This window comes from Tauraco erythrolophus, chromosome 2, assembly GCF_009769465.1.
Source record: "Tauraco erythrolophus isolate bTauEry1 chromosome 2, bTauEry1.pri, whole genome shotgun sequence".
In the NCBI taxonomy this organism is placed as follows: Eukaryota; Metazoa; Chordata; class Aves; order Musophagiformes; family Musophagidae; genus Tauraco; species Tauraco erythrolophus.
Window position 1 is genome coordinate 89,816,394 of NC_141466.1, and position 24,155 is coordinate 89,840,548.

At 39.0% G+C, this 24,155-nt stretch overlaps 1 protein-coding gene across 1 annotated transcript in view; it reads left to right on the forward strand.

Moving 5' to 3' along the window:
- Positions 1-18,865, forward strand: part of CHRM3 (cholinergic receptor muscarinic 3) — a 141,649-nt gene extending 122,784 nt beyond the window's left edge. Inside the window, exon 2 of the mRNA XM_086627751.1 lies at positions 17,044-18,865. Coding sequence (XP_086483877.1) covers positions 17,044-18,865 — 1,822 coding nt within the window. The remainder of the gene's footprint in view (positions 1-17,043) is intronic.
- Positions 18,866-24,155: the final 5,290 nt, after the last annotated feature.

Consider the following 24,155-nt stretch of genomic DNA (forward strand, 5'->3'; position numbering starts at 1 on the left):
ATAAATAATGCATGTTTTAATGATGCTAAGTAATGTACGTTATTGTTTTCAAACAATCGTGTTCAGGGACCAGGGCATTGCTTCTTATCTCTTTGCTCAGAATTGCTAATGTTGATTTGATAAAAAATTCCAGTTTTGTGTCTCCCTGAAACATTACTTGGGCTGTGCAATCCTAAGAAGCAGAGGTCCATCTGGTGTAGGTATTTGGTCTCTGAAGAGAGTCAGCAGCCAGTGATCATGGATCCGCCTAAGAGCAGGACAGGGATACCGAGCTGCCTCCCCTTCAAAAACCCCTTAAACATTGCTTCCAGCTGTTACACCGTCACACCACCATGACATTGTTTGGCCTCTCTGGTTGGATTATATTACAGTGACATAGGTCCTGCATTCCTATTCACAGCTGTAGTTCTATTTACTGTTACAAATTCAAATTAGTTGTCTTGTGCTACAAGGGAAAACAATACATTCTCCTGATATGAATGAACTTGTCTTAATATGTCTTCTTTGAAAGCTCATAGTACTGAAACAATTTGGACAGGGTTAAACTGGCACTATAACCAATATTGAAGAGAAGATAAGACTTTAGGACAGAGACAGGGTGGACACCCACTTTACAGTGTTTTTTGTTTTGATGGAGCTTGAACATCGTATTTTCAAAAGTCTCTCTAACATTTTTAGAAGGAAATACCAAGAACTTTCTTGGACTAGAACCTAAAATGCTAGAAACTGCTTCCTTCCTGGAAGACTAGGAATACATCTTGTTTTAACTGACCATTGAGGTGATATTTCTCATCGTCATGAGGGATTTATGACACACAAGCTTTTGTGTATAGGCAACTTTGAGCTCTGCTGCACTACCAAGGGAAGCAAAGCAGGGAACAGTGCTTGTATATTGTTTGTTTGTTTGTTTGTACATCTGAAAGCAATACATTGAAGTCCACAGAAGAACTCAGAATGCAGGATCCTTTTAGCTACAAGGATTACAAAGGAATTCCACTTTGCTAGAAACACTTTGCGTAAATACGGCAGCTTAGGCACATTCCTGCACTGTTGAGTCTTGCCTGGCTATTGCTGTCAGTAATCATACAATGCAACAGTGTTTGACCTCCTGAAGACCAAGATTTTTCAAATATTAACACAACATTCACATGTGCACATTCATAATAACTTGGTTATATGCCTTGCACATCAATTCTGGACTGACCCATTAAAATTATTAGTTAGCACTAAAATATGAATGCCACTTAAAGAGAAAAGATAAAGAAGCAGGTCAGGATGTGGACTCCAGTCTCTTATCATATTTCAGCAGAAATCCGCTTGAGGACCCAGGTCCACTTTCCTTCCACGTGCCCTCTCCCGCTTCATTTCATGCGCGTTCAGATAAATCCAGGCAGAGCATTTTCCTTGTGCCCATGGGTTTATGAAGATACCATGCACTTGCTCCCTTGCAGCGACCACTGCCTCCCAAATAGGAAGGAGCCATTGGGACTCCCAGCTCCATCAGCACCAGACTGGGTCTGTTAGCTGCCTGCTGGTATCACCGGGGGTGATCAGTGTATCAGATGGGCCACTGCTTATCTGTGCCGTTTTTCTGCTCACTGATGTGAGGATAGGCCTGGGAACAAGTTACTTTTCTTTTTCTCGTCTGTCATTTTTAATGTCCTCTTGCTTTATTGAGTTGTCCCCGCCTCCTTTCTCTCATAAAACCATACTGAATCGAAAAGGTCCTGTGCAATGACTCTCTCAGGTGCAAGTGCGGCGGATTTGCTCAGACACTTGCTCTGCAGCAGCCGGAGTGGCAGGAGAAGAACTTGACTTGGAGGCTCCCATGTTTATCTACCATCACCTGGCCTCAGCTCTCTGCGCCGAGTCACTGGCTCCTCCATAACACCTCGTCTCTTTGGAAACCTGGTTCTCTTTTTAGCTCTGTCCTTCATGCTACGGTACCAGGCATCTGCAATCACATCTCATTCTCAGCTGAAATGGTGTAAAACCGAAGTAAACGGGTGAGGGATATTTTTTTTTTTAATTTCTGTATTTAACACAAGGTGTGGGTTTACTGCAGGTCTGGGAAGCAGTGTGGCTTTTTCCTCCTCTTCACTAAGTTTATCGCTGGCAGTTTCCCTGTCATATGTATGAGAAGTAAGACATCAATTTTTTTATAATATATGCCAAAACAGCTCTATGCACTCGTCTTGCTCTGTAAACATCTGATATTAACAGAACCCTTGTTCTTCCCTTCCTACTCTTTGAATTTATATTTCTGTTGTGACAAACAAAATTTAGGTTCTTTAGCATAGAGGCATTTTTTGCAGCAGCTCTCAAACAATTTTTCATGCTTTATTTTGAATAATTCGTCACTGAACATGCTTATTTCTCTAGAAGAGGGTTACAAGCCCCAGCTGTTCTTGACATCGTCACTCCATTATACCTAGGCTCCTCTCCTAACTATAGCTGTGGGTGTAATAGCCTCACTTTCTTACAGAGTAAGCCATGAGGACTACCATAGGAAAAGGGAGGACTGGTGGCAGAGAATTGCTGCTCCGACTAATGGAAATATCTTTTCATTTCAAGTGATTTCGTTGCTGCTCTAAGATACAGGAATCCTTATCCCAAAAGAAATGATTGCCTGCATGCCCTCCCTGATTTCCATCCTGACTTCATGTTCCCATAAGGAGTTATCAGATTGCATCTTAATAGTCTTTTTATCATGCTCTACCTATTCAGTTTTTTACCTTCTTCATTCCTTCCACTGTATTTTATAATCCGTGTTTCTTTTATCTTTATCCAGATTGTTGTGGTTTGTACAGTTAAATTGCATGCAGGGCTTCTAGGAGCTTTTAACACACAAGCATTCACAAGCACATACACTTTATGCTGATCATTCACTTTTCCCCCTGTACCCTAGCCCTGGGTGCAAACCCTAGCTGCACATCTTCCTCTCCGAAGGACATCCTCTGGGCCATAGGGCAGGTTTTTCTGGGAGAACACAGTGACACTACAGTACAAGCTTCTCTCTGAACACAGGGAACCAGCTCACAAGTCCTGCAAACTGGGAACAATGAATTTAAAACACCTCTGGGAGGTGATGCTCAGGTCATACAGGCGAACAAGAGCCAGAGCCTACACTCACCCTTCTACATTAAGACTTTCATCCTGCAAGAAATGGGAGGATAGGGTACCAAGAGCAGCAACTGAGGTTTCTGTTTGTCCTTTGCTCTGATGTCCACCAGCAGAAATCCAAAATCCATTTACCTCATCTGGAGTTCGTCCACAGATTGCTGCAGATACGTACCTAATTAAGACTTCTCAGTCCTAAGAGCTTTTTCCCACATGTATCACTATAGAACTGCCAAGAAAGGTTAAAAAAACCCAAGACAAATATATCCTCTTGAATGGCAACTAAATAGGGAATTCTTTTCTGATCCTAAAAAATACTTGGGCAGGTAGACCCACAGCAACCTGGAAGTACAGCTCACTGGCAAACCAAAGCATAAAACTGGGACAGCTGGAAGATAAAGGCAGACGAATAGAAGGAAACACTTAATGAAGCATTAATACTTCTTTTTTTGGGCAATGGCACTCAGTGAAACTGCATGCAGTGTGCATCCCTATTCTTAGTTCAAGCATTAAAATTCCTCAGACCTTTCAGGGCAGGAGATATTTTTTTCTAGGTGCAGATTCTCTTTCTTCTAGCTTTTCATTTCCTTTCTGGAAGTGGCGTATTCTACTTTCCATTTGAGCAACCCTATCAAAGCAGGGAGAAATATTTTCTTTCTAATTTAGCTAGGACTTGATTTTAAGTCTTTTATTGGCTATCCTAGACTGTAATGGGTTTGCAAAATGCAGGTTTTATAGGCTTGAAAGAGCAAATGCAGGCAAGCTTGAGTCCACTTTACCTTCTTGTTTTAGAAGCAAAATCCTGCTGCTTAGATAGCAACTTTTACGGCTAATGTAATTATATCTCCATGTCTTTCTATTTGCAATGTCAGAAACATGCAACAAGGAGGGAGTGCAGAGTACCATGAGTGTGTTAGCTAGATAGTGAGTAGAAAACTTGTAGTGTAGTCAATAAATATATAGTTTCTGAATTTAAAAATAGGTTATTTTTGTTGATGGAATAATTTTAACATTTTAGAAGCAAGCAGATGAAAACTTGCAAAGATATAGTTCAAGATCGTTCATTTTGCAAAACTGCATATACAAAATTTGAGGAATGCCTGTGCATTACTAATTTAAGCTTTGAATATTTGTTCAAGGTACAGTGATATTATTTTAAAGATCTGCATAAATCACTCCTCCTGTGACAAAATTAGGAATACACGCGAGTTCCACATTATACTTAACTGCAAGTCCTTCCTTTTTCCTCTTCAGCCTTGTGCCTACTTTACTACATACCTCCTAAAACCATAAGCCAAGAGGATCTTAAATAAACTCATGCGACTGTGATTAATTGCTGGGCAGGTCCATTCTGCACACTGAATAAAATCACAGCTTTGAGAATGTGTATTCTTTATACTAGAACTGATCTTTTTGAGACTGTAGTTCAAAAACTTCAAACTCTTGACATATATTTCAAGTAGGCAGAAAAGACAGATATTCACACAAACACATATATAGCAACCTAATGAAATGCTATTAGGAAGAGGACCCTGCCATGAAGTTTACCAACAGGCATTTATGTAGAATAACTCAAAATAAATCTTTCATTACCACCTCCTCCCTCTCTGTCAGGACTATTTTCATTGGGCATGTCTCCATTTATCTTGCTGTGTAACTCAAAAAATAAATAACCAAGAAAAAAACCAAACCAACCCTGCAAACAGTCCTGAAAAAAGATTATAGCATTGGAACATTATTTAATTACTTGTCTGTATCTGAATAAAGAACAATTACTTGCATGCATTAAAATCCACAGTGCCTGCTACCATTGATTTCCCAGAGACTGGCAGCATGTGTACAGGAGGCCAGAGTTTGGAATGAGCAGATTTAAATTACAGAATTCCACCAGGACTTTCAGATGTGTCTATTCCAGGGAAAAAAAAAAAAAAAAAAAAAAAAAAAAAAAAAAAAAGTGAGGTGACAGCACTAAACATTGTCGGTAATTTGGCTGCTAGTTTGATTCAGACCAATATTCAGCTGACGTGCATTTCTTTTAGCAGCTGTCCCTATCAAGGAATAGATATAATTTGGTTATGATTTCCACATATAAGACATAGGCTTTTTGAAGGACTAGTTAAGAATTCGTTGCAAAGTCCAGACTTTTGCTTCTGAATAACTATTGTGCCACCTAGTGGGTGTTAAACTACACTGTCAAACAGATGGAAAGATCGACTTAAGATATACCAGTGAATAATGAAACATAGTACTTACACAAATATTTCCAGGGCCATGTTGAAACAAAGCGTTTTCCCTTTTCGTCTGACTTATTACCAAGGTGTTCATTTAAGTAAAAGATATTTCGCTTCAACTGTGTCATAGCATTTTGCTTACAGTTGTATTAAAGAAATATTATTTATGAAAAGGGTGCACAGAGCTCTTCATCTCCCTGACAATAGCTCCATTCCTTAATACTGGCAAATTTCATATGCTTTACTTCTTAGATCAAATTATCAGTATGAAAAGATATCCCCAAGTCTCAATTGTTAGAATTTCCATTCTGTAATACAATTAAATAAATAAACACACTGAAAATCTTATTTTCTGGCTAACTGTGGCAATTTTCACTTGGAATCAAACTAAAATGCTTTAAAACATTATTGTGGTTCTATGATTTAGAGCATTATTTGGAACAAATGAGCAATGTGATTAAAAACATAACACTCTGACACAAAGTAAATTTTATTTCTCTCATAAAATTTCCTTTTCATTAGAAACAGTTCCAGTGTCCAAATATCTATATAGATTTCATTAGTTAGTAGCTATTTCTTAGCAATTTTTGTCCCCCTGGCTGAAAACTCTCAACAGTTTTAGGTTTTTTTTTTTTCAGCTTTTTAACTAAACCATCTGTCCAGTGTGGGAGTGTTGGTTTTGCTGCAGTAGATAGCAATAATATTTCAATCACAAAGTCAATAATAATAAATTTCCCTTAACAGAGTGTTTCCTAACATTGTTCAAGTCACTTTATTGCATCTTATGTTAAATTGCTGAACTATCCATCATCAACAAAAGCTGTAGTAGGTGGTCTGCATTTTTAGCACATGCATGCAATGCCATAGTTACAGTAGGAAATGTAGTGGTCAGCAAAAGTACACTTTTGAACATTTTAAGATTCTCTCAGACTCAAGAGAACTTTAAACTCATATTATTTAACACATTTAAAGGAGGTATGTTAGAGATCTTTCATATAACAGGACCTGACACCAGGTAAACATCACATCTGGACCAGAGGCTTTGATAGCTCTTTGACAGACCTTGATATAGACACAAACATTTCTATTATTTTCCCTAAATAAATAAAAAAGCGGATCTCATCTGCTTTCAGCAGCGTTTGTCAAAAAAAAAAATCTCAGATTCAGCTTGAAGTTGACAGAAAATGACATTAGTTTCCAACAAAAACCCATGGTTTTTGAAAAGGCAGAAAACCAAAACTGTAGTTTGAGTTTTTTAGTTTAGGCTATTTATGCTTAAATTTATTTTCCTTCATGGAAAGGATTTCTAGAAAAAAGATTTCAGTTTTCTGGTTTCAAGTCTTGACAACATTTTGTCATTTCATTTTCTTCTTGCAGACAAATGAAATTGAGAGGAGTGTGTCAGGTGTCAGGTGAGCTTCTTTAAAGCTCAGGCTCTCTGTCTTCTTTGATGCTCAAAAATGTTTGTACGGTTTTCCAGATTTCCCTGGTGGTATGCTGTGTCAGTGAGCAAACTGTAAAAGCGAAAAAGTGTTTATTTTTGTAGTATAATCAATTGATTATGTTCTTTTAAAGCAGTTTTGTTAAAGATAGTACAGAGGTCTGCTGATGAGGTGTGTTGTTCCCTGTAAAGGTTCTTAAAGGCTAATATTCACATTAAATATGGATTTTAAATGCATGCAAGGATTACTAAAAGTATGACTGGATTACAAATACAGTCAAATTTACTTGATTTGTGTAGCATTGGTGACAAGCTCTTCTTGATACTAATTTGCTCAAACATGGTTACTTTTTTAGAGAAGGATGCTGTTTTATTGAAAGAGCAGAAATTCACTTAGAAGGCTTGAAATTTGCTTTCTCTTTATGTAGGTATATATTTTTCCATGCTGCTTCAAGGTCTTCTAGCATTTAGCAACATATGAATTCCTATTCCTTTATTTCACATGATCTTTTAACGGTGATCTTTAAATGCTTCATTGGGAGGATTATCTGTGGAGTCAAGGGACAACATTTTGTAAAGAGATAGCTGAGTGCACAGCAAAATTTTGATTATGATTTCAATTCAACATCATAATAAATAATAAAATATTGATTGATACTATGTTTAAAAAGTGTGTGTATAATAAAATATTGAAATGAAGTCTCTAAGATGGATAATTTTTTACTCAAAGGAAAAAATGTGCACCCCTCAATCCAGATGTGTATTTCTGATCGTTGCACTTAAGACTTCCATTTAAGATTGAGTTTGTTACATGAACTGTATAATTCTCTTGCATAATTTTTCAAAATGTGTCCTATATAACAGACTTCCTCTTCTGCATAGTGAAAAGGACAGTGATTTTAACAGATATCCACATGTACTGAATAAGTGTTTCTGTGCTATTCAATTCTTCTTTCATCTCAATCTAATATTATGTTTAAATACAACATAGTAACCAACTCTTCAGCCAAACCTTCCTGTCCCCAGATACCTGCAAAGTCAGTGGGTTGCTCAAGTGAGTAAAACTCTCAGTATTTGTTTGTAATTCTCACTACATTTTGGACCGTGTGTGTGTTTCCTCCAATATCAATTAGACAGATGGGATGCAATTTTAATAAAGCTCTCTCAAAGTGAAACTGCCTGGAATTTAAATAATTTCCTCCCTTCATAACAACGCACCTTACATATTTAACCATTCGAGCTGAGAGTCAATATTTACTGTAATCTTAATTAAGCAAGACCTAATTTGCTCTGGTTTTCAAGCTTTCAAAAACTGTAGGCGCATCCAAGCTGAGGCTTTTGAAGGTTTCACTTTGTTTTATATGAGTTGTTCAGACAATAACCACTAAGCGCGCGTGCCCAAGATAGAAAAGTGCTGTTCCTTCGGCCAGTCTGCTCCTGCTACACCTGATAAACCCTCACTGCCCTTAGGCCATATCACAACTGAAATTACTAGGTCATTTCTGAAGCTTCTCCCTGCTATCCTTTTTGAGGATTTCAAGATAGGATTATTTTGAAACTAAAAATGAATGAGTATTGGGTCACTGAGACTAAATGATAAATAAATAGTAAATAGCAGAGAAACATTTATTCAGAAAATGTGGATATCTGTTAAAATCACTGTCCTTTTAACTATGCAGACGAGGAAGTCTGTAATATATGACATATTTTGAAAAATTATGCAAGATTTGCTAAATCGTGGGGAACAGGAGAGGTGCCTGAGGACTGGAGGAAAGCAAATATCACTCCGGTCTTCAAAAAGGGCAAGAAGAAAGACCCAGGTAACTATAGACTGGTCAGCCTCACCTCCATCCCTGGAAAGATAACGGAACAACTTATCCTTGGTGCTGTCTCTAGGCATATCAAGGATAAGAGGGTCATTAGGGGCAGTCAACATGGCTTCACTAAGGGGAAGTCGTGCTTGACAAACCTGATAGCCTTTTATGAGGACATCACCCAGTGGGTGGATGATGGTAGAGCAGTGGATGTGGTCTATCTTGATTTCAGTAAAGCATTTGACACAGTCTCCCACGGCATCCTCACAGCTAAACTGAGGAAGTGTGGTCTGGATGATCGGGTAGTGAGGTGGATTGTGAACTGGCTGAAGGATAGAAGCCAGAGAGCAGTGGTCAATGAGACTGAGTCCAGTTGGAGGCCTGTATCCAGTGGACTCCCTCAAGGGTCGGTACTGGGACCAGTATTGTTCAACATATTCATCAATGACTTGGATGAGGGAATAGAGTGCATGGTCAGCAAGTTTGCTGATGACACTAAACTGGGAGGAGTAGCTGACACTCCTGAAGGCTGTGCTGCCGTTCAGAGAGACCTGGACAGGCTGGAGAGTTGGGCGGGGAGGAATTTAATGAAATACAAGGGCAAGAGTAGAGTCTTGCATCTGAGTAAGAACAACCCCATGTACCAGTACAAGTTGGGGACTGAACTGTTGGGGAACAGCACAGGGGAAAGGGACCTGGAGGTCCTGGTGGACAGCAGGATGACCATGAGCCAGCAATGTGCCCTTGTGGCCAAGAAGGCCAATGGCATCCTGGGGTGTATTAGAAGGGGTGTGGTTAGTAGGTCGAGGGAGGTTCTCCTCCCCCTCTACTCTGCCCTGGGGAGGCCGCATCTGGAATATTGTGTCCAGTTCTGGGCCCCTCAGTTCAAGAAGGACAAGGAACTGCTTGAGAGCATCCAGTGCAGGGCCACAAAGATGATTAATGCAGTGGAGCATCTCCCTTATGAGGAAAGGCTGAGGGAGCTGGGTCTCTTTAGCTTGGAGAAGAGGAGATTGAGGGGGACCTCATTAATGTTTATAAATATGTAAAGGGTGACTGTCATGAGGATGGAACCAGGCTCTTGTCAGTGGCATCCAGTGATAGGACAAGGGGAAATGGATATAAGCTGGAACATAGGAGGTTCCACTTAAACATGAGGAAGAACTTCTTCCCAGTAAGGGTAACAGAACACTGGAACAGGCTGCCCAGAGAGGTTGTGGAGTCTCCTTCTCTGGAGATGTTCAAAACCGGCCTGGACGCATTCTTGTGTGATCTCATCCAGGTAGTCCTGCTCAGGCAGGGGGACTGGGCTAGATGATCCTTTGAGGTCCCTTCCAATCCCTAACATTCTGTGATTCTGTGATTCTGTGAAGAGAATTATACAGTTCATGTAACAAACTCAATCTTAAATGGAAGTCTTAAGTATTAGGGATCAGAAATACACATCTGGATTTTTGAAACAGTAACAGAGGCAACATATATGAGTGTCGGGGAAGTTCTCTGGCTGCTACATTGGCTGAATAGAAAGCACCTGTGCCTCATCAAGACAGGTGCTGTGAGTCACGTTGGCCAGGTGGAAACCACGTGAACCCATGGGCATTTTAAAGGCAGGGCACTCCCCTCAGAGAGTGGGGGTAGTTCCCTCTTGGAGAGGTAGGAGCCTCTGGAGAGCAGTGAGTTGGAGCTCTCTGTTGGATAGCCTTTGATTGGGATTGAGATCCTTAAGCATTGAGATAAGAACCTTCTGATATACAAGGGGAATCACAATGGCCTTTTGGGTTGTGATTCCTGAAGATGAGATACCAGCGGTCTGTGACATATGAGATTTTTTTTCTTTTCTGATCCTGTCTGGTAACACAGTATTCTCCCTTTTGTAGCTCTGTAAATAAGCAGATGTTTCTACTGAAATCACTGGCCATTAAAAGATATTAGTATTCAAAGTTAGATTTCTATCATAATATAAAATCCCTTAGTGAAGGGTTCATACTACATGAAGTAAGGTGTTTGGAAGAGCAAATATTGTAAAAGCAAACACAGGGTAAGCAAGCAGGGCCTACAGTGGATGCTGCAGATACAGCTGGGCAGTATGAATGTAAGCTTCTCAGTCCAAGTGAAGGAGATGGTAGATGTTTGGCAAAAGCTAATTGGCAAATTACGGCATAAAGGAGGCTCTTCCCATTACCCAACTTTAGATACCAAATTTCCTGGATGTGTTAGATGGGCAGTCTTGGGTACTCCCAGCATGGCCTCCTTACGCGTCCCAGCAGGAACACGTGTGGTAGCATACCCCTGCCTCTCCTCCCTGGGAGGGGTGCTCCTTCCTGCTGACTGTAGGACAGCCAGGGAGACAGATCAGGTAGCTTGGTACTGTGCATTGGGTTCTCAAAACTCTCTCCAAAGTAATGAAAACAGCACATATGATTAAAGAAATGAGTTCCTAGTTTGCTCCTGCTAGACCTCACACACTAACAGCAGTAACACAGTAAGCAAATAATAAGCAAATCTAATTAATTAATCACAAAAGTGATTATAAAGCACTGACATTAAATCTGGGTAATTTTAGAAAGCATAAGGAAAACATGTTTATGAATGGAAAATGGAAGAGTTTGGCTTGAAGTGTTAGTGGGATGTGTGTAACTGAACTTTGTCTATATCAAGTTGATTGCTAATTAGTGAAAGAGTCTTTCCTTACAACAATATTTGAAATTATGTGACAAAAGTATATGTATTTATATCTGCATATATATATGTATATATTTATATACACACATAGGCATATATGTACACACACGTGTGTATATGTATCTGCAAATATATACAAATACTTTCATCTGCAGATATACATATATACACATACTTTTGTCACATTTTATATATGACATACTTGTATGTATATATTCTTATGTGTACATACATATAAAAGTAAAAGAGTATATCAGTTATTTGTCTGTATCTATTGTGAACATGTAAGACAGTGGCCAGGATATTTTATAATGGGATTGATTTCTATGGCTCTGTATTCTCATTCTGCAAAGATGCAAAACTATATTGAGTGTAACATATTTGATTATCAGTATAAGTAAGTTATGGTAAATCTGAGGTTCTGTTCACTGTTGATTACACTGTGCTTCCTGCTATTACATGGACATTCATAAGGAATCCTGTATCTTATGCTACACTAGCTGCAAGTGAAGTGAGCTGCTATATAATAAATGTAAAGCCATGAATGTTAGTGTGAATACTAGTATCTTCATTTTGTTCAAGTTTTAAATTTATTTTTTTTAAATAAAAACCCACTATGCGTGATTTGAAAAATAATTATCTGTAATCTTGGGAATAATTTCAGGAAAACTTAAAAGTTCATATCTATTTTTATTTTACCAAATATTGGATTTGGAACAAAGCTTAGGTGCTAGTTTAGGTAAGTGCATTAAGCATTCTAAAGGCTGGGTTTCTTTATGTTAGAAAACAGTTTTATAATTTACTGCATGGAGTTCTCTCTGCTTTAGGTTAATGTGTATACAATAGCAATTCAGTGAAAAAAAAAAATAAGGTAAGCTGTTTTCTTGTCTGTGTAAAGAGGTGAGATGTGAAATTCTTCAATCGCCAGGGCTTGCCAGTTTTGAGCTCACATATGGCCAAGCCCATAGTGTGCTGTGTGACTTCCCAGAAAATGCATCTCAGAGCCCATTAAAGACAGGAGGTAAACAGATTTCTCTGCAAACATGGAGATTGTGTGTTTGTGAATAGGAAGATTTAAAGAAAGGAAAAAATCCGGTAAACTGAAATGTGAAGTGTTAACAAAACCGCTGAAATATGAAATAAACAAAGAGAAATTAAATGCAGTGAAAATGTGTAACAGAACTGTTCCTACTCTCTATTCTATTTTACTTTCTCTTCACAGCAATGTGCAATAAATTAGGCTATTCCAAAAATTCAGACTTTTACATCTATGTTATACCTGTTTATTGAAATTAGCGACCATTTCTGTAGCTGCTTTCTCCTTCCCTTCCAATGGTCTTAGTGGGATATTTAATATCTCAGTCCCTCCAATGGGACAGGGAGCAGAGGTGCATTGGGAAGGATGTATGTGAAAGTCTGCATTGCCATTGCCCATACTATGCCTACACTTTTCCTGAATAATGCTGGGAAGTGTACATTGCCTCTGGTGTTCGCTAGCCTGTATGTTTCATAAACTCTTACTAAAAAGCAGAAACAAGAATAAAAATCTCAGACGACAGTGAATAGCATAGCAGTAATCTCAGGTAAGTAATCACATATTCTTGGGCTAAAAAAAGTTTCCTTTGTTACTCCCTGGCTTGAAGTTGTAATGCAGTGTATTGTACCAATGATTTCTAAACTCTTATCCTGGTATATAAACTATAATCATGTCACAGTTTGGTTGGTTTGCCTCACTCAGGCTGTGCTGCACTGTTGGTTTTACCAAAATATTTGTGTCTACTTTCCCACTTGGTCACACCTCATTCTGTCTTTGAGCTTGGCTTGCTGGGCAGGTGCTGGCAGGCTGCACCGTAGGGCACGCTGTCCTCCTTCTTGGGCGCAGGACACTCTCTTTCCCTGTAACACTTCTAGAGAAAGCAGAAAATGCATGGCAGTTTTGGAAAATGGTAGATAATTTAGCTTGCTTTGACTTTCTAAAGGGAAGAAAATCCAGTTGTGCTGATCTGGTATGTTATGGTGGTGCAATAGCAATATTTTTTTTCTACATAGATGAACATGTGGGTAATACATTTTTTATTGAATTAAACAGTTCAATTACAGGAGCTTGTAGAAGGGCCAGAATAACAAAGGACTGTACTCATCACCCTACCAGCACTTGCATTTTGTCAAATAGTCCAGTCAATGCGAGTTTAGGGGTCCCTTTAAAGTCTGAGGAGTTTAAAAAGCCGAGTTCCAACTTGCAGGATTGCACTGGGCAGCAGGGAGCTGATGGTGGTTGCTCTCAGTCTCTCCTCTTCCTCAGTCCTTCTAAGCACTATGCAGATATTCATTGAAACTGTGGCTTAGTAATTACTTTGTAGTCCAGGGATGAGAGAACTGACCTGAGAAGTGAAGGTTTGATTGCAGCACTCGCTCGGTGTCTGAAAGACTGCAGGTGAAGTACGGTTTTCCCAGGCTTCCTTATGATGAGTCCTTTGAAGCAAGGTATTTCTGAAAGGATTTATTGGTTAATTTACATTGAAACTCCAGTTCGAAGTCTACAATTAAACAGAATTAATGATCAGTTTATGGACTTAGTGACAGTGCGGTGTTTACACATTAATTTTGCAAGATTATTTCTATCTTTCATGTGATAGTTGTTTCAGATTTCCAAGGCTAACACTTAGGTTAGTTTATGGTTGTGTTATGCAATGAAAATGGGAAGTACTCCCAAACTGTCACCTATTTTTATTTCTTAGTCATACTGTTATTTCTACCATCGCTTCTAAGTGATATTGTTTTATTCAGGCCCAGTAGTGAAAGTTTCATTTCTTTTATCAATGTCTTCTGCCTGGACCTTCTTTGTAGATTAGAAGATACCAGCTTATCTTTTTTTATGAAACAGCAGCATATGATATTATCGCCATCTAAACTTACTTGTCAGACTTCTCAATAAATACGTCACTATGTTGGGCCTTACCCTGTAGAGTTTTCACAAGTACATGTCAGTGGAGGGCATGCTTTCTGGCTTTCATCCTCTGCTCTCTGTCCCTAATGTCAGTGAAGGAAGGTCTGCACCCTATAACATTAATCATTTCTGGCATGTATTTAGCAAATATCATTATTTCAGATCTCTCTCATACTGTTCTAGTTTTGACCTCATCCTATCTGACAGCTCTGGAAAAGCTGCCTGCTTCCTAAGTAAAACATTGCAAGAAAGATGGTTTCCAGCAACCCTGTCTGAGTCAAAGATTTTTTCCCCACTGTGACTAACCACCCTGGCCCATAAACAACTGGCACGAACATTGTCAATGCTTGCTTAAGCGGTTGCGCACAAGTGAACTGTGTTTTTGGTTCACCCATGCATTGGAAGGGGCAAGCCAAAATTGAATGCTGCTTCACTATCTTCTTCAAAGGAGAACATTATTGTACATTGGTTTGCATAGGCCTTTATTTGTAATTTTTGAGTATGTGGGATCTTTTTATAGACATGTAAATGAACATCGTCTTTGGTCAAGGCAAAAGCGTGAGCTGATATAAGTGTGCCTGAGAGGGAGTGAATTCAAGCAAGAGCATGCTTCTCATCCAGTCTTCTGCTTACCTTTTTGCAAATGACTTTCTGCAGACTTTCATTTCATTAGCATAGGTGGCAAGAGTTTATTTCTCTCATACAGTGCAGATTTGACTTCTGCAGCTTCTTTGAAACAGTATGACAGACATCAGTGAGGACATGTTGCTGTATGCTTGGTGGCCTAAGCTACACCAGCTCCATAGTCAAAAGTAGTATATCTTGGGGAAGGAAAAAAGTAATATGTTGTGTCCCATAGCTTCTCTAATAGATTACAAGGACGTGGTGATATTGTTTCAGGAAAGTTCAACTTTATTTGGAAAGGAACAATTCAAAAGGTAAAAATTGTTGAACATTTTAGAGGACCAGCTTGACAAGTTTTCAGGATGCTTTATTGCCTGAAATTTAGTGGAAAACTTTTCATTTCTTTCATATGAACTTTGCAAAGAAAAGAAAACTTGGAATGTCAAAGTTTTTTGATAAAAGGTAATTTTAGTTTCAACCTACTTTGACTTCAAGAAAACCAAACCTATCAATGTTGTTTTACAGTTTATAAAATTCTTACCATTTTTCTTTTTAGAAATTGAGTTGCTCCAAATTTTTAATATTTCTGTCAGGAAAAGAGTTAAATTTAACTGATTTCCCACGGTAATATTTATTCTTCTTATTATTATGTTATTATTATATTCACATCCTGTCTGATATGATGATGAATGCATTAAAAGTGGATTGAATTAGATTAGGATAAAGCAGCATCATTGTAACCTTGTCTTCCTATTAATAAAAAGAAAAATTAATATCTCATATACACTAGATATTGAAGTATGAAGGGGAATTTTATTAGTTAATGTGCATGGGCTAAGGGAAGGAATTGTTGGTCTGTTTACTGCATATGTCAAAGAGGCTGCACCATTTCAAGTCACATAGCGTCTCATGGTTTGCTAACAAAACCAGTACAGTTCAAGGGAAAACAGAATTGAGAAATTAATTAGAGAACCAAAGCCTCCTTTTTTGGGTAAATATTTTGTATAACACTAGTGCATTGTGATAGTCATTTGTATCTCATGTCGTAATATATTGACTCTGTCAGGCTTCATGGTTAGAAAACAAAAAAAACATTTCTCTTTGACAGCATATTTTTTTAACATATGCTATCAACAATGGACTTGCTGCTTGATGATATAATTGATTTATGACAATGAATCTAGTCAGTTGGCCACGAAAGTTAATGAAATAAGGGAAATGCAAATTCCTATTCTGAGCATGTCTTTATTTTACATAAGTACTTGGGGAAAAGGATTAAGACTTAATTATGAATCCCTTTCATGCTTTTTTCCTCTTTTCCTAAAGTGTTTAATGATTGCTTTGACATACATCTGCCAAATGTTTCTTCCTGACTCTAGAGACCATATTTTCAAAGGAAATTTTAACATATGTTGCCCCAAAGACATTCTGAAGTCATTAGATGTACAAAATCCTTAGTCCAAGCATAAAAATATGCATGAACAATGAAGAGTGGCACGTGCGAAAAGTGCTAATGAGAACTTTCAATACCTCTATTGGGTAGCCAAAACCTATATGAAAATGAAAAGAGCTTCGCAGCCTCACAGGTTAGAGTAGCTTGACACAGTGAAATGATGCTGGCTTGTACCTCCATAGTTCAAGGAAAGACAGAACAATATTTTTGTTTGTCATTAGCTGTAACTGGAGGCAGCAGGGGCTGGGGCTGTGTTTTGCTAGTGCCAGGATAGCACTGGGGACCAGCGTTGATTCGAACTTGGAAGATGTGTGGCTGCATGTGTCTGGCATCTAGTTTTTGAAGGCTCCAGGATAGTAGGCTGTTGAGATGTGGAGTTCAGGGTAGATCTGTCAGGGAGCGTTTTAACTAAGAGTTAGAGTTAGAATTAGGAGGCATTTTAATAGTACTGCAGGTTCAAATTCTCGGGGGATTTTTGTTCTTCTGGGACTGAATGTTTTTAAGGAACCAGTATGTGATTACTACAAAGAGCTCAGATTAATCACAGCAGTAAGCCGAGTACTACCACATATGCGTCTGAGTTGGAACTTGTCACAGACAGCTTGGCTTTTAAAGACAGCTTTCAAAGTGCTGAAGGGTTTTTACGTATGAGTATACAGATGATTATCTATTTACCATCTTCACCTGTTCACTTGTTTTTTGTTTGTGTTTTTTTTTTTTCCCTGCTGCAGACTATGTCAGAGAGCCACAATGATCATGCAAAATAACAGTTCAGCCTCACCCCTGTTTTCAAATGTGAGCTCCTTCTGGAAGAGAGATTCACATGGACTGGGACTCCTTGATGACGCAGCATCGCTCATTGGCAGCTATGATTTCCCTCAGACCACAGAGAGTTTTCCCTTCTCCACTGTGGAATCAGCAAACATGTCTTTAAATGCCACAAGCAAAGACCCTCTGGGTGGACACACTGTCTGGCAAGTAGTTTTGATTGCTTTTCTTACTGGGATCCTTGCATTGGTGACCATCATAGGAAACATCCTAGTGATTGTTGCATTTAAGGTTAACAAACAACTGAAAACGGTCAACAACTACTTCTTGCTGAGTCTTGCTTGTGCAGATTTGATCATCGGTGTTATTTCCATGAATCTTTACACCACATACATCATCATGGACCACTGGGCTTTGGGAAACTTGGCCTGTGATCTTTGGCTCTCCATTGACTACGTCGCCAGTAATGCCTCTGTCATGAATCTCCTTGTCATAAGTTTTGACAGGTATTTTTCCATCACTAGGCCACTTACGTATAGAGCCAAACGAACAACCAAAAGGGCTGGTGTGATGATTGGTTTAGCATGGATCATCTCTTTTGTTCTTTGGGCCCCTGCCATCTTGTTCTGGCAGTATTTTGTTGGGGAGAGGACTGTGCCTCCTGATGAATGTTTCATCCAGTTTCTAAGTGAACCGATCATCACCTTTGGCACTGCCATAGCTGCCTTTTACTTACCAGTCACCATTATGAGTATTTTGTATTGGAGGATCTACAAGGAGACCGAGAAACGCACCAAAGAATTAGCAGGGCTACAGGCTTCAGGCAGTGAAGCAGAGACAGCACGCTTCGTACACCAGACAGGCAGCTCCCGGAGCTGCAGCAGTTACGAGCTGCAACGGCAGAGCACGAAACGCTCATCCCGAAGGAAGTACAGACGCTGCCACTTCTGGCTCACAATGAAGAGCTGGGAACCCAACACAGACCAGGGGGACCAAGAGCACAGCAGCAGCGACAGCTGGAACAACAACGACGCTGCTGCCTCCCTTGAAAATTCAGCCTCCTCTGATGAAGAAGACATCGCTGCAGAGACCAGAGCCATCTATTCGATCGTGCTGAAGCTTCCTGGTCACAGCGCCATCCTCAATTCCACGAAACTACCCTCCTCAGAAGATTTGCATGAGTCAGGGGATGAACTGCAGAAATCTGACACAGAATCGAAGGAAAAGAAACCTAAAAAATTGCACCCTCCCAAAAGCGTTCAGGATGGCGGAAATTTCCAAAAGAGCTTTTCTAAGCTTCCAATTCAGCCGGGGTCAGCAGAGACAACCACAGCTTCTGATGGCATCTCATCAGTGACCAAGACGTCTGCAGCCCTGCCCTTATCCTTCAAGGAAGCAACGCTGGCAAAAAAGTTTGCCTTGAAGACCAGAAGTCAGATCACAAAGCGAAAACGAATGTCACTTATCAAAGAAAAGAAAGCAGCACAGACACTCAGTGCCATTTTGTTTGCCTTCATCATTACCTGGACCCCATATAACATCATGGTTCTGGCGAACACGTTTTGCAGCTGTATCCCCAAAACTTTCTGGAACCTGGGGTACTGGCTTTGCTACATCAATAGCACGGTGAACCCTGTGTGCTATGCACTGTGTAACAAAACATTCAGAAACACTTTCAAGATGCTACTGCTGTGCCAGTGTGACAAAAGAAAACGACGCAAACAGCAGTATCAGCAAAGGCAGTCCGTCATTTTTCATAAGCGGATCCCTAGGGAGGCTTCATAAAATAGTATTTTTTAAATACTAAAAAAAAAATGAAGGGGGGATGGGATGGGATGGGATGGGATGGGATGGGATGGGATGGGATGGGATGGGATGGGATGGGATGGGACAGGAAGGACAGGATCGAGAAGATAGAACGGGACACAATAGGAAGGGATGGGATGGGATGGGATGGAATGGGATGGGATGAGATGGGATGGGATAGGACAGGTTGGGTTGGGGTGGGGTGGGAGGGTGGTTCCAGGGTGCTGATTCAAACATTTAAACATCAAGACGTGAAAGCAGCTGCCAGGCTTATGTATCCTTTTAATAAATCCAGTTTAATATAAAAATCAAGTCTGCATTCAGCAAAAACTAACAAACTTCAACGTTTTTACTAAGGAATGAAAGACTTAATAAAGTTTTCCTACAAATTTGCAAGGAGCTGTATAGCAATTATAAACCCATTACTGATCTGCCCAGCTATTTGATTGTAATCAACTCTGGGATCTCAGGTAAGCACATCTAGCTAGCCCAACTCTTCTGTTTCCAAGGAATCCAACAACTTTCAATCCAAGTCACATACAGATGTAGCAAGCTAGCAAAACGGGATTATGAAATTATTTGAGATATTGTATAGGTTGCAAAATTGCTTCTTGTTGTCCAGGTAGAGCTTCCTGTCCACTTCTTTTCTGGTGTATTGTTAATTGTATCCCTGATTCCTGATTGCCAAGTATCTATGTGTGCAGCTCATGTTATATATGTGTGTGTGTGAGTGTGTATGTATGCATGACATACATTCACACCTCTAAAATACACACATACCAGGAAAGAGGTGATGTGTCGTTCTAGGTTTTACAGAGCCCCCATCACGATTACATGCGAGTGAAACTAAAAAAATAAATTATTTCAGAAAATCATATTATAAATACATATCTCCTTATTTGCTGCCTGAAATTCAAGTTTATCTTTGAAACCAAAACATGGTGTCCACATTTCAAATGAAGGGAACCCAAATGTAGCCTGTGAGCCTAACAGCCTACAGAGTTTTTTATTGGGGTACATGCTCGGTAAAACCTTAATCTCCAGCACAGTATCTCTCCCCAGAGTGATCACGCCTCTTGAAAAGATATGAAGGTGAAAGGAATTGAAGGCTACATTGAGGGCAGAGTGTGAAGTTATCTTTGTAAGGTGTAGGATGGCGAGAGCCTGCATCTGGGCCGCACAGTGCTGATGCTCAAATGGAGCTGCTCAGGAGCCAGGCGGGTGCAGCCCTGGCGTTAGCAGGAGCCCCGTTTCGTGCTCGAGTGGCTACGCTGCTCTCAGGGCACACACGGATGCCGCGATGCCTTGTTCTGAGTTGCACCATGTGGATGCACCACCCTTCTCAGAGCCAGCTCAGATCCGACACACAATATCCGTGCGGCTTCCAATGAAAGTTCAAGTGGTAATTTTCTGTCTAAACTTGGTGGAGCCCCTCGCTTGCACTGTCTGCCCAGCTCATCTTCAGATGCAAAATATTTGTGTAAAAGAAATGCTTTATTTTTCTACATGAAGGATGCTCACTAAAAAGTGTTTCTTTTCCAGAATCTATTTTAAAAATCATCAGGAGAAGTGCACCTAAATCCGTTTAATGCCAGGTTTATTTGGTGTTGTGAAAAACGTGGATATTGCCGATTTGTAACCTGACAATTTTTGATAAGAAAATTTAAAAAGGGCTTTAATATTTGTAGTTTAGACATAACCAATATTTCCTGGTATTTGTGATGTGGTCTGCACCAAACATAGTGTGATTTATAAAAGTCCGAGGTCCTCTGGGAAAAGGATTGTACTTTAAACTATTGTCCTAAATCTGATTTAGTTACGTGTTGAAAGATAATTTTGTATACTCCTTTGAACTGACCAAAACTTTTTTTTATTGCTTAAACTCTTATTTTGCTGAAAATAAAACAAAACAGATATCTTCTTTTACAAAGGGGCATCAGTGTTGTGGACACAGAACTGATGTAAAAGCTGCTTTTGTATTCAGTGTGAGATGGTGTTTACAGATGATTTTGACAACAGTGGAAATATATTAAATGGTGTCTGTGTATCTGAACTATTTAATTTTGTGTTATATTCATATGAAGAAATATTTATACATACTTCACCAAATGTTTTATTTAATGTTGATAAATATTGCTCTTCAGTCTTCAGCTGTAGTGTCCTTTTAAAGTGATTCATAAAGGTCTGCTTGAGAAATGAATAGAGTATGCCTAGTTTTCTCATCACTAAAGCAAATACTCTCAGCATACAAATCTTTCGTTCATATGGGTTGTTTAAAATGTCTACCTAAAGGTAAGCTTGTAAATGAAATCACAAGTCTACTGCCACTACAAGTTTAGTAAAACACATGAAAAAAAGGTAAAGCTTTATCTATATGTCATAAGTGCAATTTGAGCTAAAGATACCCAGAATTGGTTTACCAGTTTGGTAGCCGCATACAACCAAAGACTTATAAGGCACTCATGTTGCAAAGAAAATTAATGACCCTTATTTATAGGAAGAAGCATATATTTGAAATATATTCATTACTCAAGTTGACCTAACTAATGTTTTAACATTTAAATATATATCTATATCTATATATATTGCCATATTATTATCTTCTGATATTTAGAGTAGTGCTGTGCCCCTAAAACACAAAATGTGAGAGCATGTATGGAAGCCAGAGTTCATCAGGGGGATTATGGTATATTAGTATTGCTTTTACAATGGGGAAACTATTATTTTTAATGAAGTTAAGCTTCCTTGAAAGCAGCTGTCACCACTGTTTACATAATAGGAAGAGTTAAACCCCTGGATTGTTTTAACAGAAAAATAAACAACCTCTTTTGATGTGTGAACAGGCTTTAAAATGTTATTTACAGACATCATAAAATGTGTATGTATGCACATATTGTAGCATAGATCAGTTTAGTGATTATTTATTTAATGGAATATGCACTATAAAATATTAAGAATTTGGCTGTATTACAGTGGGGATCAAATTAATTTGTATTTAATATGTTTATGTGTTTGTTTTAAACCCATGCACACACAAAATTTTTAGCTTATATGCACAAGTGGATATATTATTTATGAACACAGGCACACGTGATAGTTGGCAGAAGAAGAACAATCTGACAAAAGATACAATCTGACAGCACTTCTTTTAAAAAGTACAGATGATGTAATATTTCATCTGTTTTGAGGAAAATTAAGTCAGAAATATGACAGAAAGCATCATTCTGAGGGCAGACAAACGGCTCAGTTCCATTAACACTCCTCACATGGAAAACTGGCTTTTCAGAGACCAGGCATCATCCCCACTGATTGCAATAATACAAGATTAGACTCCATATGAAGAGAATCAAAAAATCAGAGGTGATAGCCAGACAGGAGCCATTGGATTGTCTGGAGAAAGCTTTGTAGAATAGACTCCAATCACTGTCAGCCACTGAACAGCTCCAAGACAACAAAACATGTTATAATATATGCTTGGCTTTTTTCCCGACGTAAAATTGTGATAGAAGTTTATCTCTTCTACGCAAGTGTAGGCTGTGAGAAATGTCTGATCCAAAGATCCAGGGACATGTGTCATGGCGCATGATGCACTTTATCCTACCCCAGCATAACACTCTTCCTACAAATTTAAACTGCAGATCGGTGTGTCACTGTTCTAAAGCTAAACAGATAATAGGAAAGTCCTGAGCAGTTTACAGGATCTAAACCTGTGGATCTGTATATCCTGGACAATAAATGATCTAAAGGAATCTGGCAGTTATGTGAGGATACCCATACAGATGTTCTGAGGCAGTTGGTGACCTTCCTCAATTATGTACAACTTCACATTCTTATATTTTATTGTCTTGAGTATTATATTTCCTTACTTCTTCTGCAAGAATATTCTAAAGAGTCTTGACTCATTATCAACCTTGTACAAGAGGTGAATATAAGTCTCAAAGTAGGCTAGGTTGCCTCTACAGAATGCAAACATCAAAGCAAAAGGAAATTTTTATCTCTTTTCCCTGACCAGCAGCATAAGTAACTTTGAATATACAGTTATCATCATGCTACTATATATAGGGTAGGAATAGTCATGGAGTATCATGCTAAGCTATTTATAAACTGCAATTCACTTGCCCCCTTGACCATCTGGCTACTTATGCATCACTATTCAAATTTATATTTGAGATTTCAAACCCTCATTCTCCTTCAAATGGCTCCCAGATTCTTTTCATAATATGTGCTTTACAAGCTTGTCTTAGTATCAGGCTCTTTCTTTCCTTTCAAGATATTCCTATGTAAAGTTAGGCTGCCCTTAGACTATCAGAAGGCACGTTACAAACTCCAGCAGTTGTAGTGTTGAGATCTGATACTGTCTTTTCTAAGGATGTATAAGACTTATCAAAAAGAACTGGAGCAGTATCCATGTAATCCAGGTCCTCATCGAGAGAAATGGTTTGTACCACAAGTTGGCTGCTCACCAAGCCTGACCTTTTCCAGGGCATCTGAAGAGGACCTGCCCCTGAGGACATTCTGCCAAGGCCCTAGTAGCTTGAACTTCATCCAGTTTATGAATCATCATATATTTTGATGCATTTGAAAATTTCTAAAAGCATACATATTCATTGTGGTAACTCTGAATATTCTTTGAGCCATGTAAATCTATGGTCCCTTTTGACAACTTTCTTCCAGTCTCTGTGATTTTCTTTGTGGCAATGAACTGCATGGTTTTATATATTCCTTTTGTCTTTTATTATTTACCCATGCAAATAGCACTGCACTTGCTTCTGAGAACAGGTCGATGTGATAGATATTTGTAGATTGCTTCTTGTTAATCCAAAGGTTATGTATAGATGTCTGGTGGAGTTGAGGTGTTCGTAATGACGGCTGTCTTTTCTGTCTCATGAACTGGACTCCCGTGATACCCCAGTATTTCTCTTTGGAAGCTTAGCTAAAGCATGTACGACATTCAGCTTTTCACAGAATTAAAAACCTTATTTAATTAGGATTTTTCTTCCTCATATCAGGCATAGAGCATTTGTAGGTTCTGTACTTTTCTACTTCTGCTTATAGGAGCTGCCAGGCAGATATTGGGGAAAATACTAATTTGTAATGTCTGTTACTTGGCCGTTTTTGTTCTTCAGCTTTTAAGGTAAGCAGACAAGAGGTAGCTAATCCATTTGTGCTACTTGTTGGCAATGAGTATGAGTAGGGGTGTTTGGAACTATACACGATGTTCATTCTACATCATAAACTGTGGCATCACAATTGGCTGAGATTGACCATC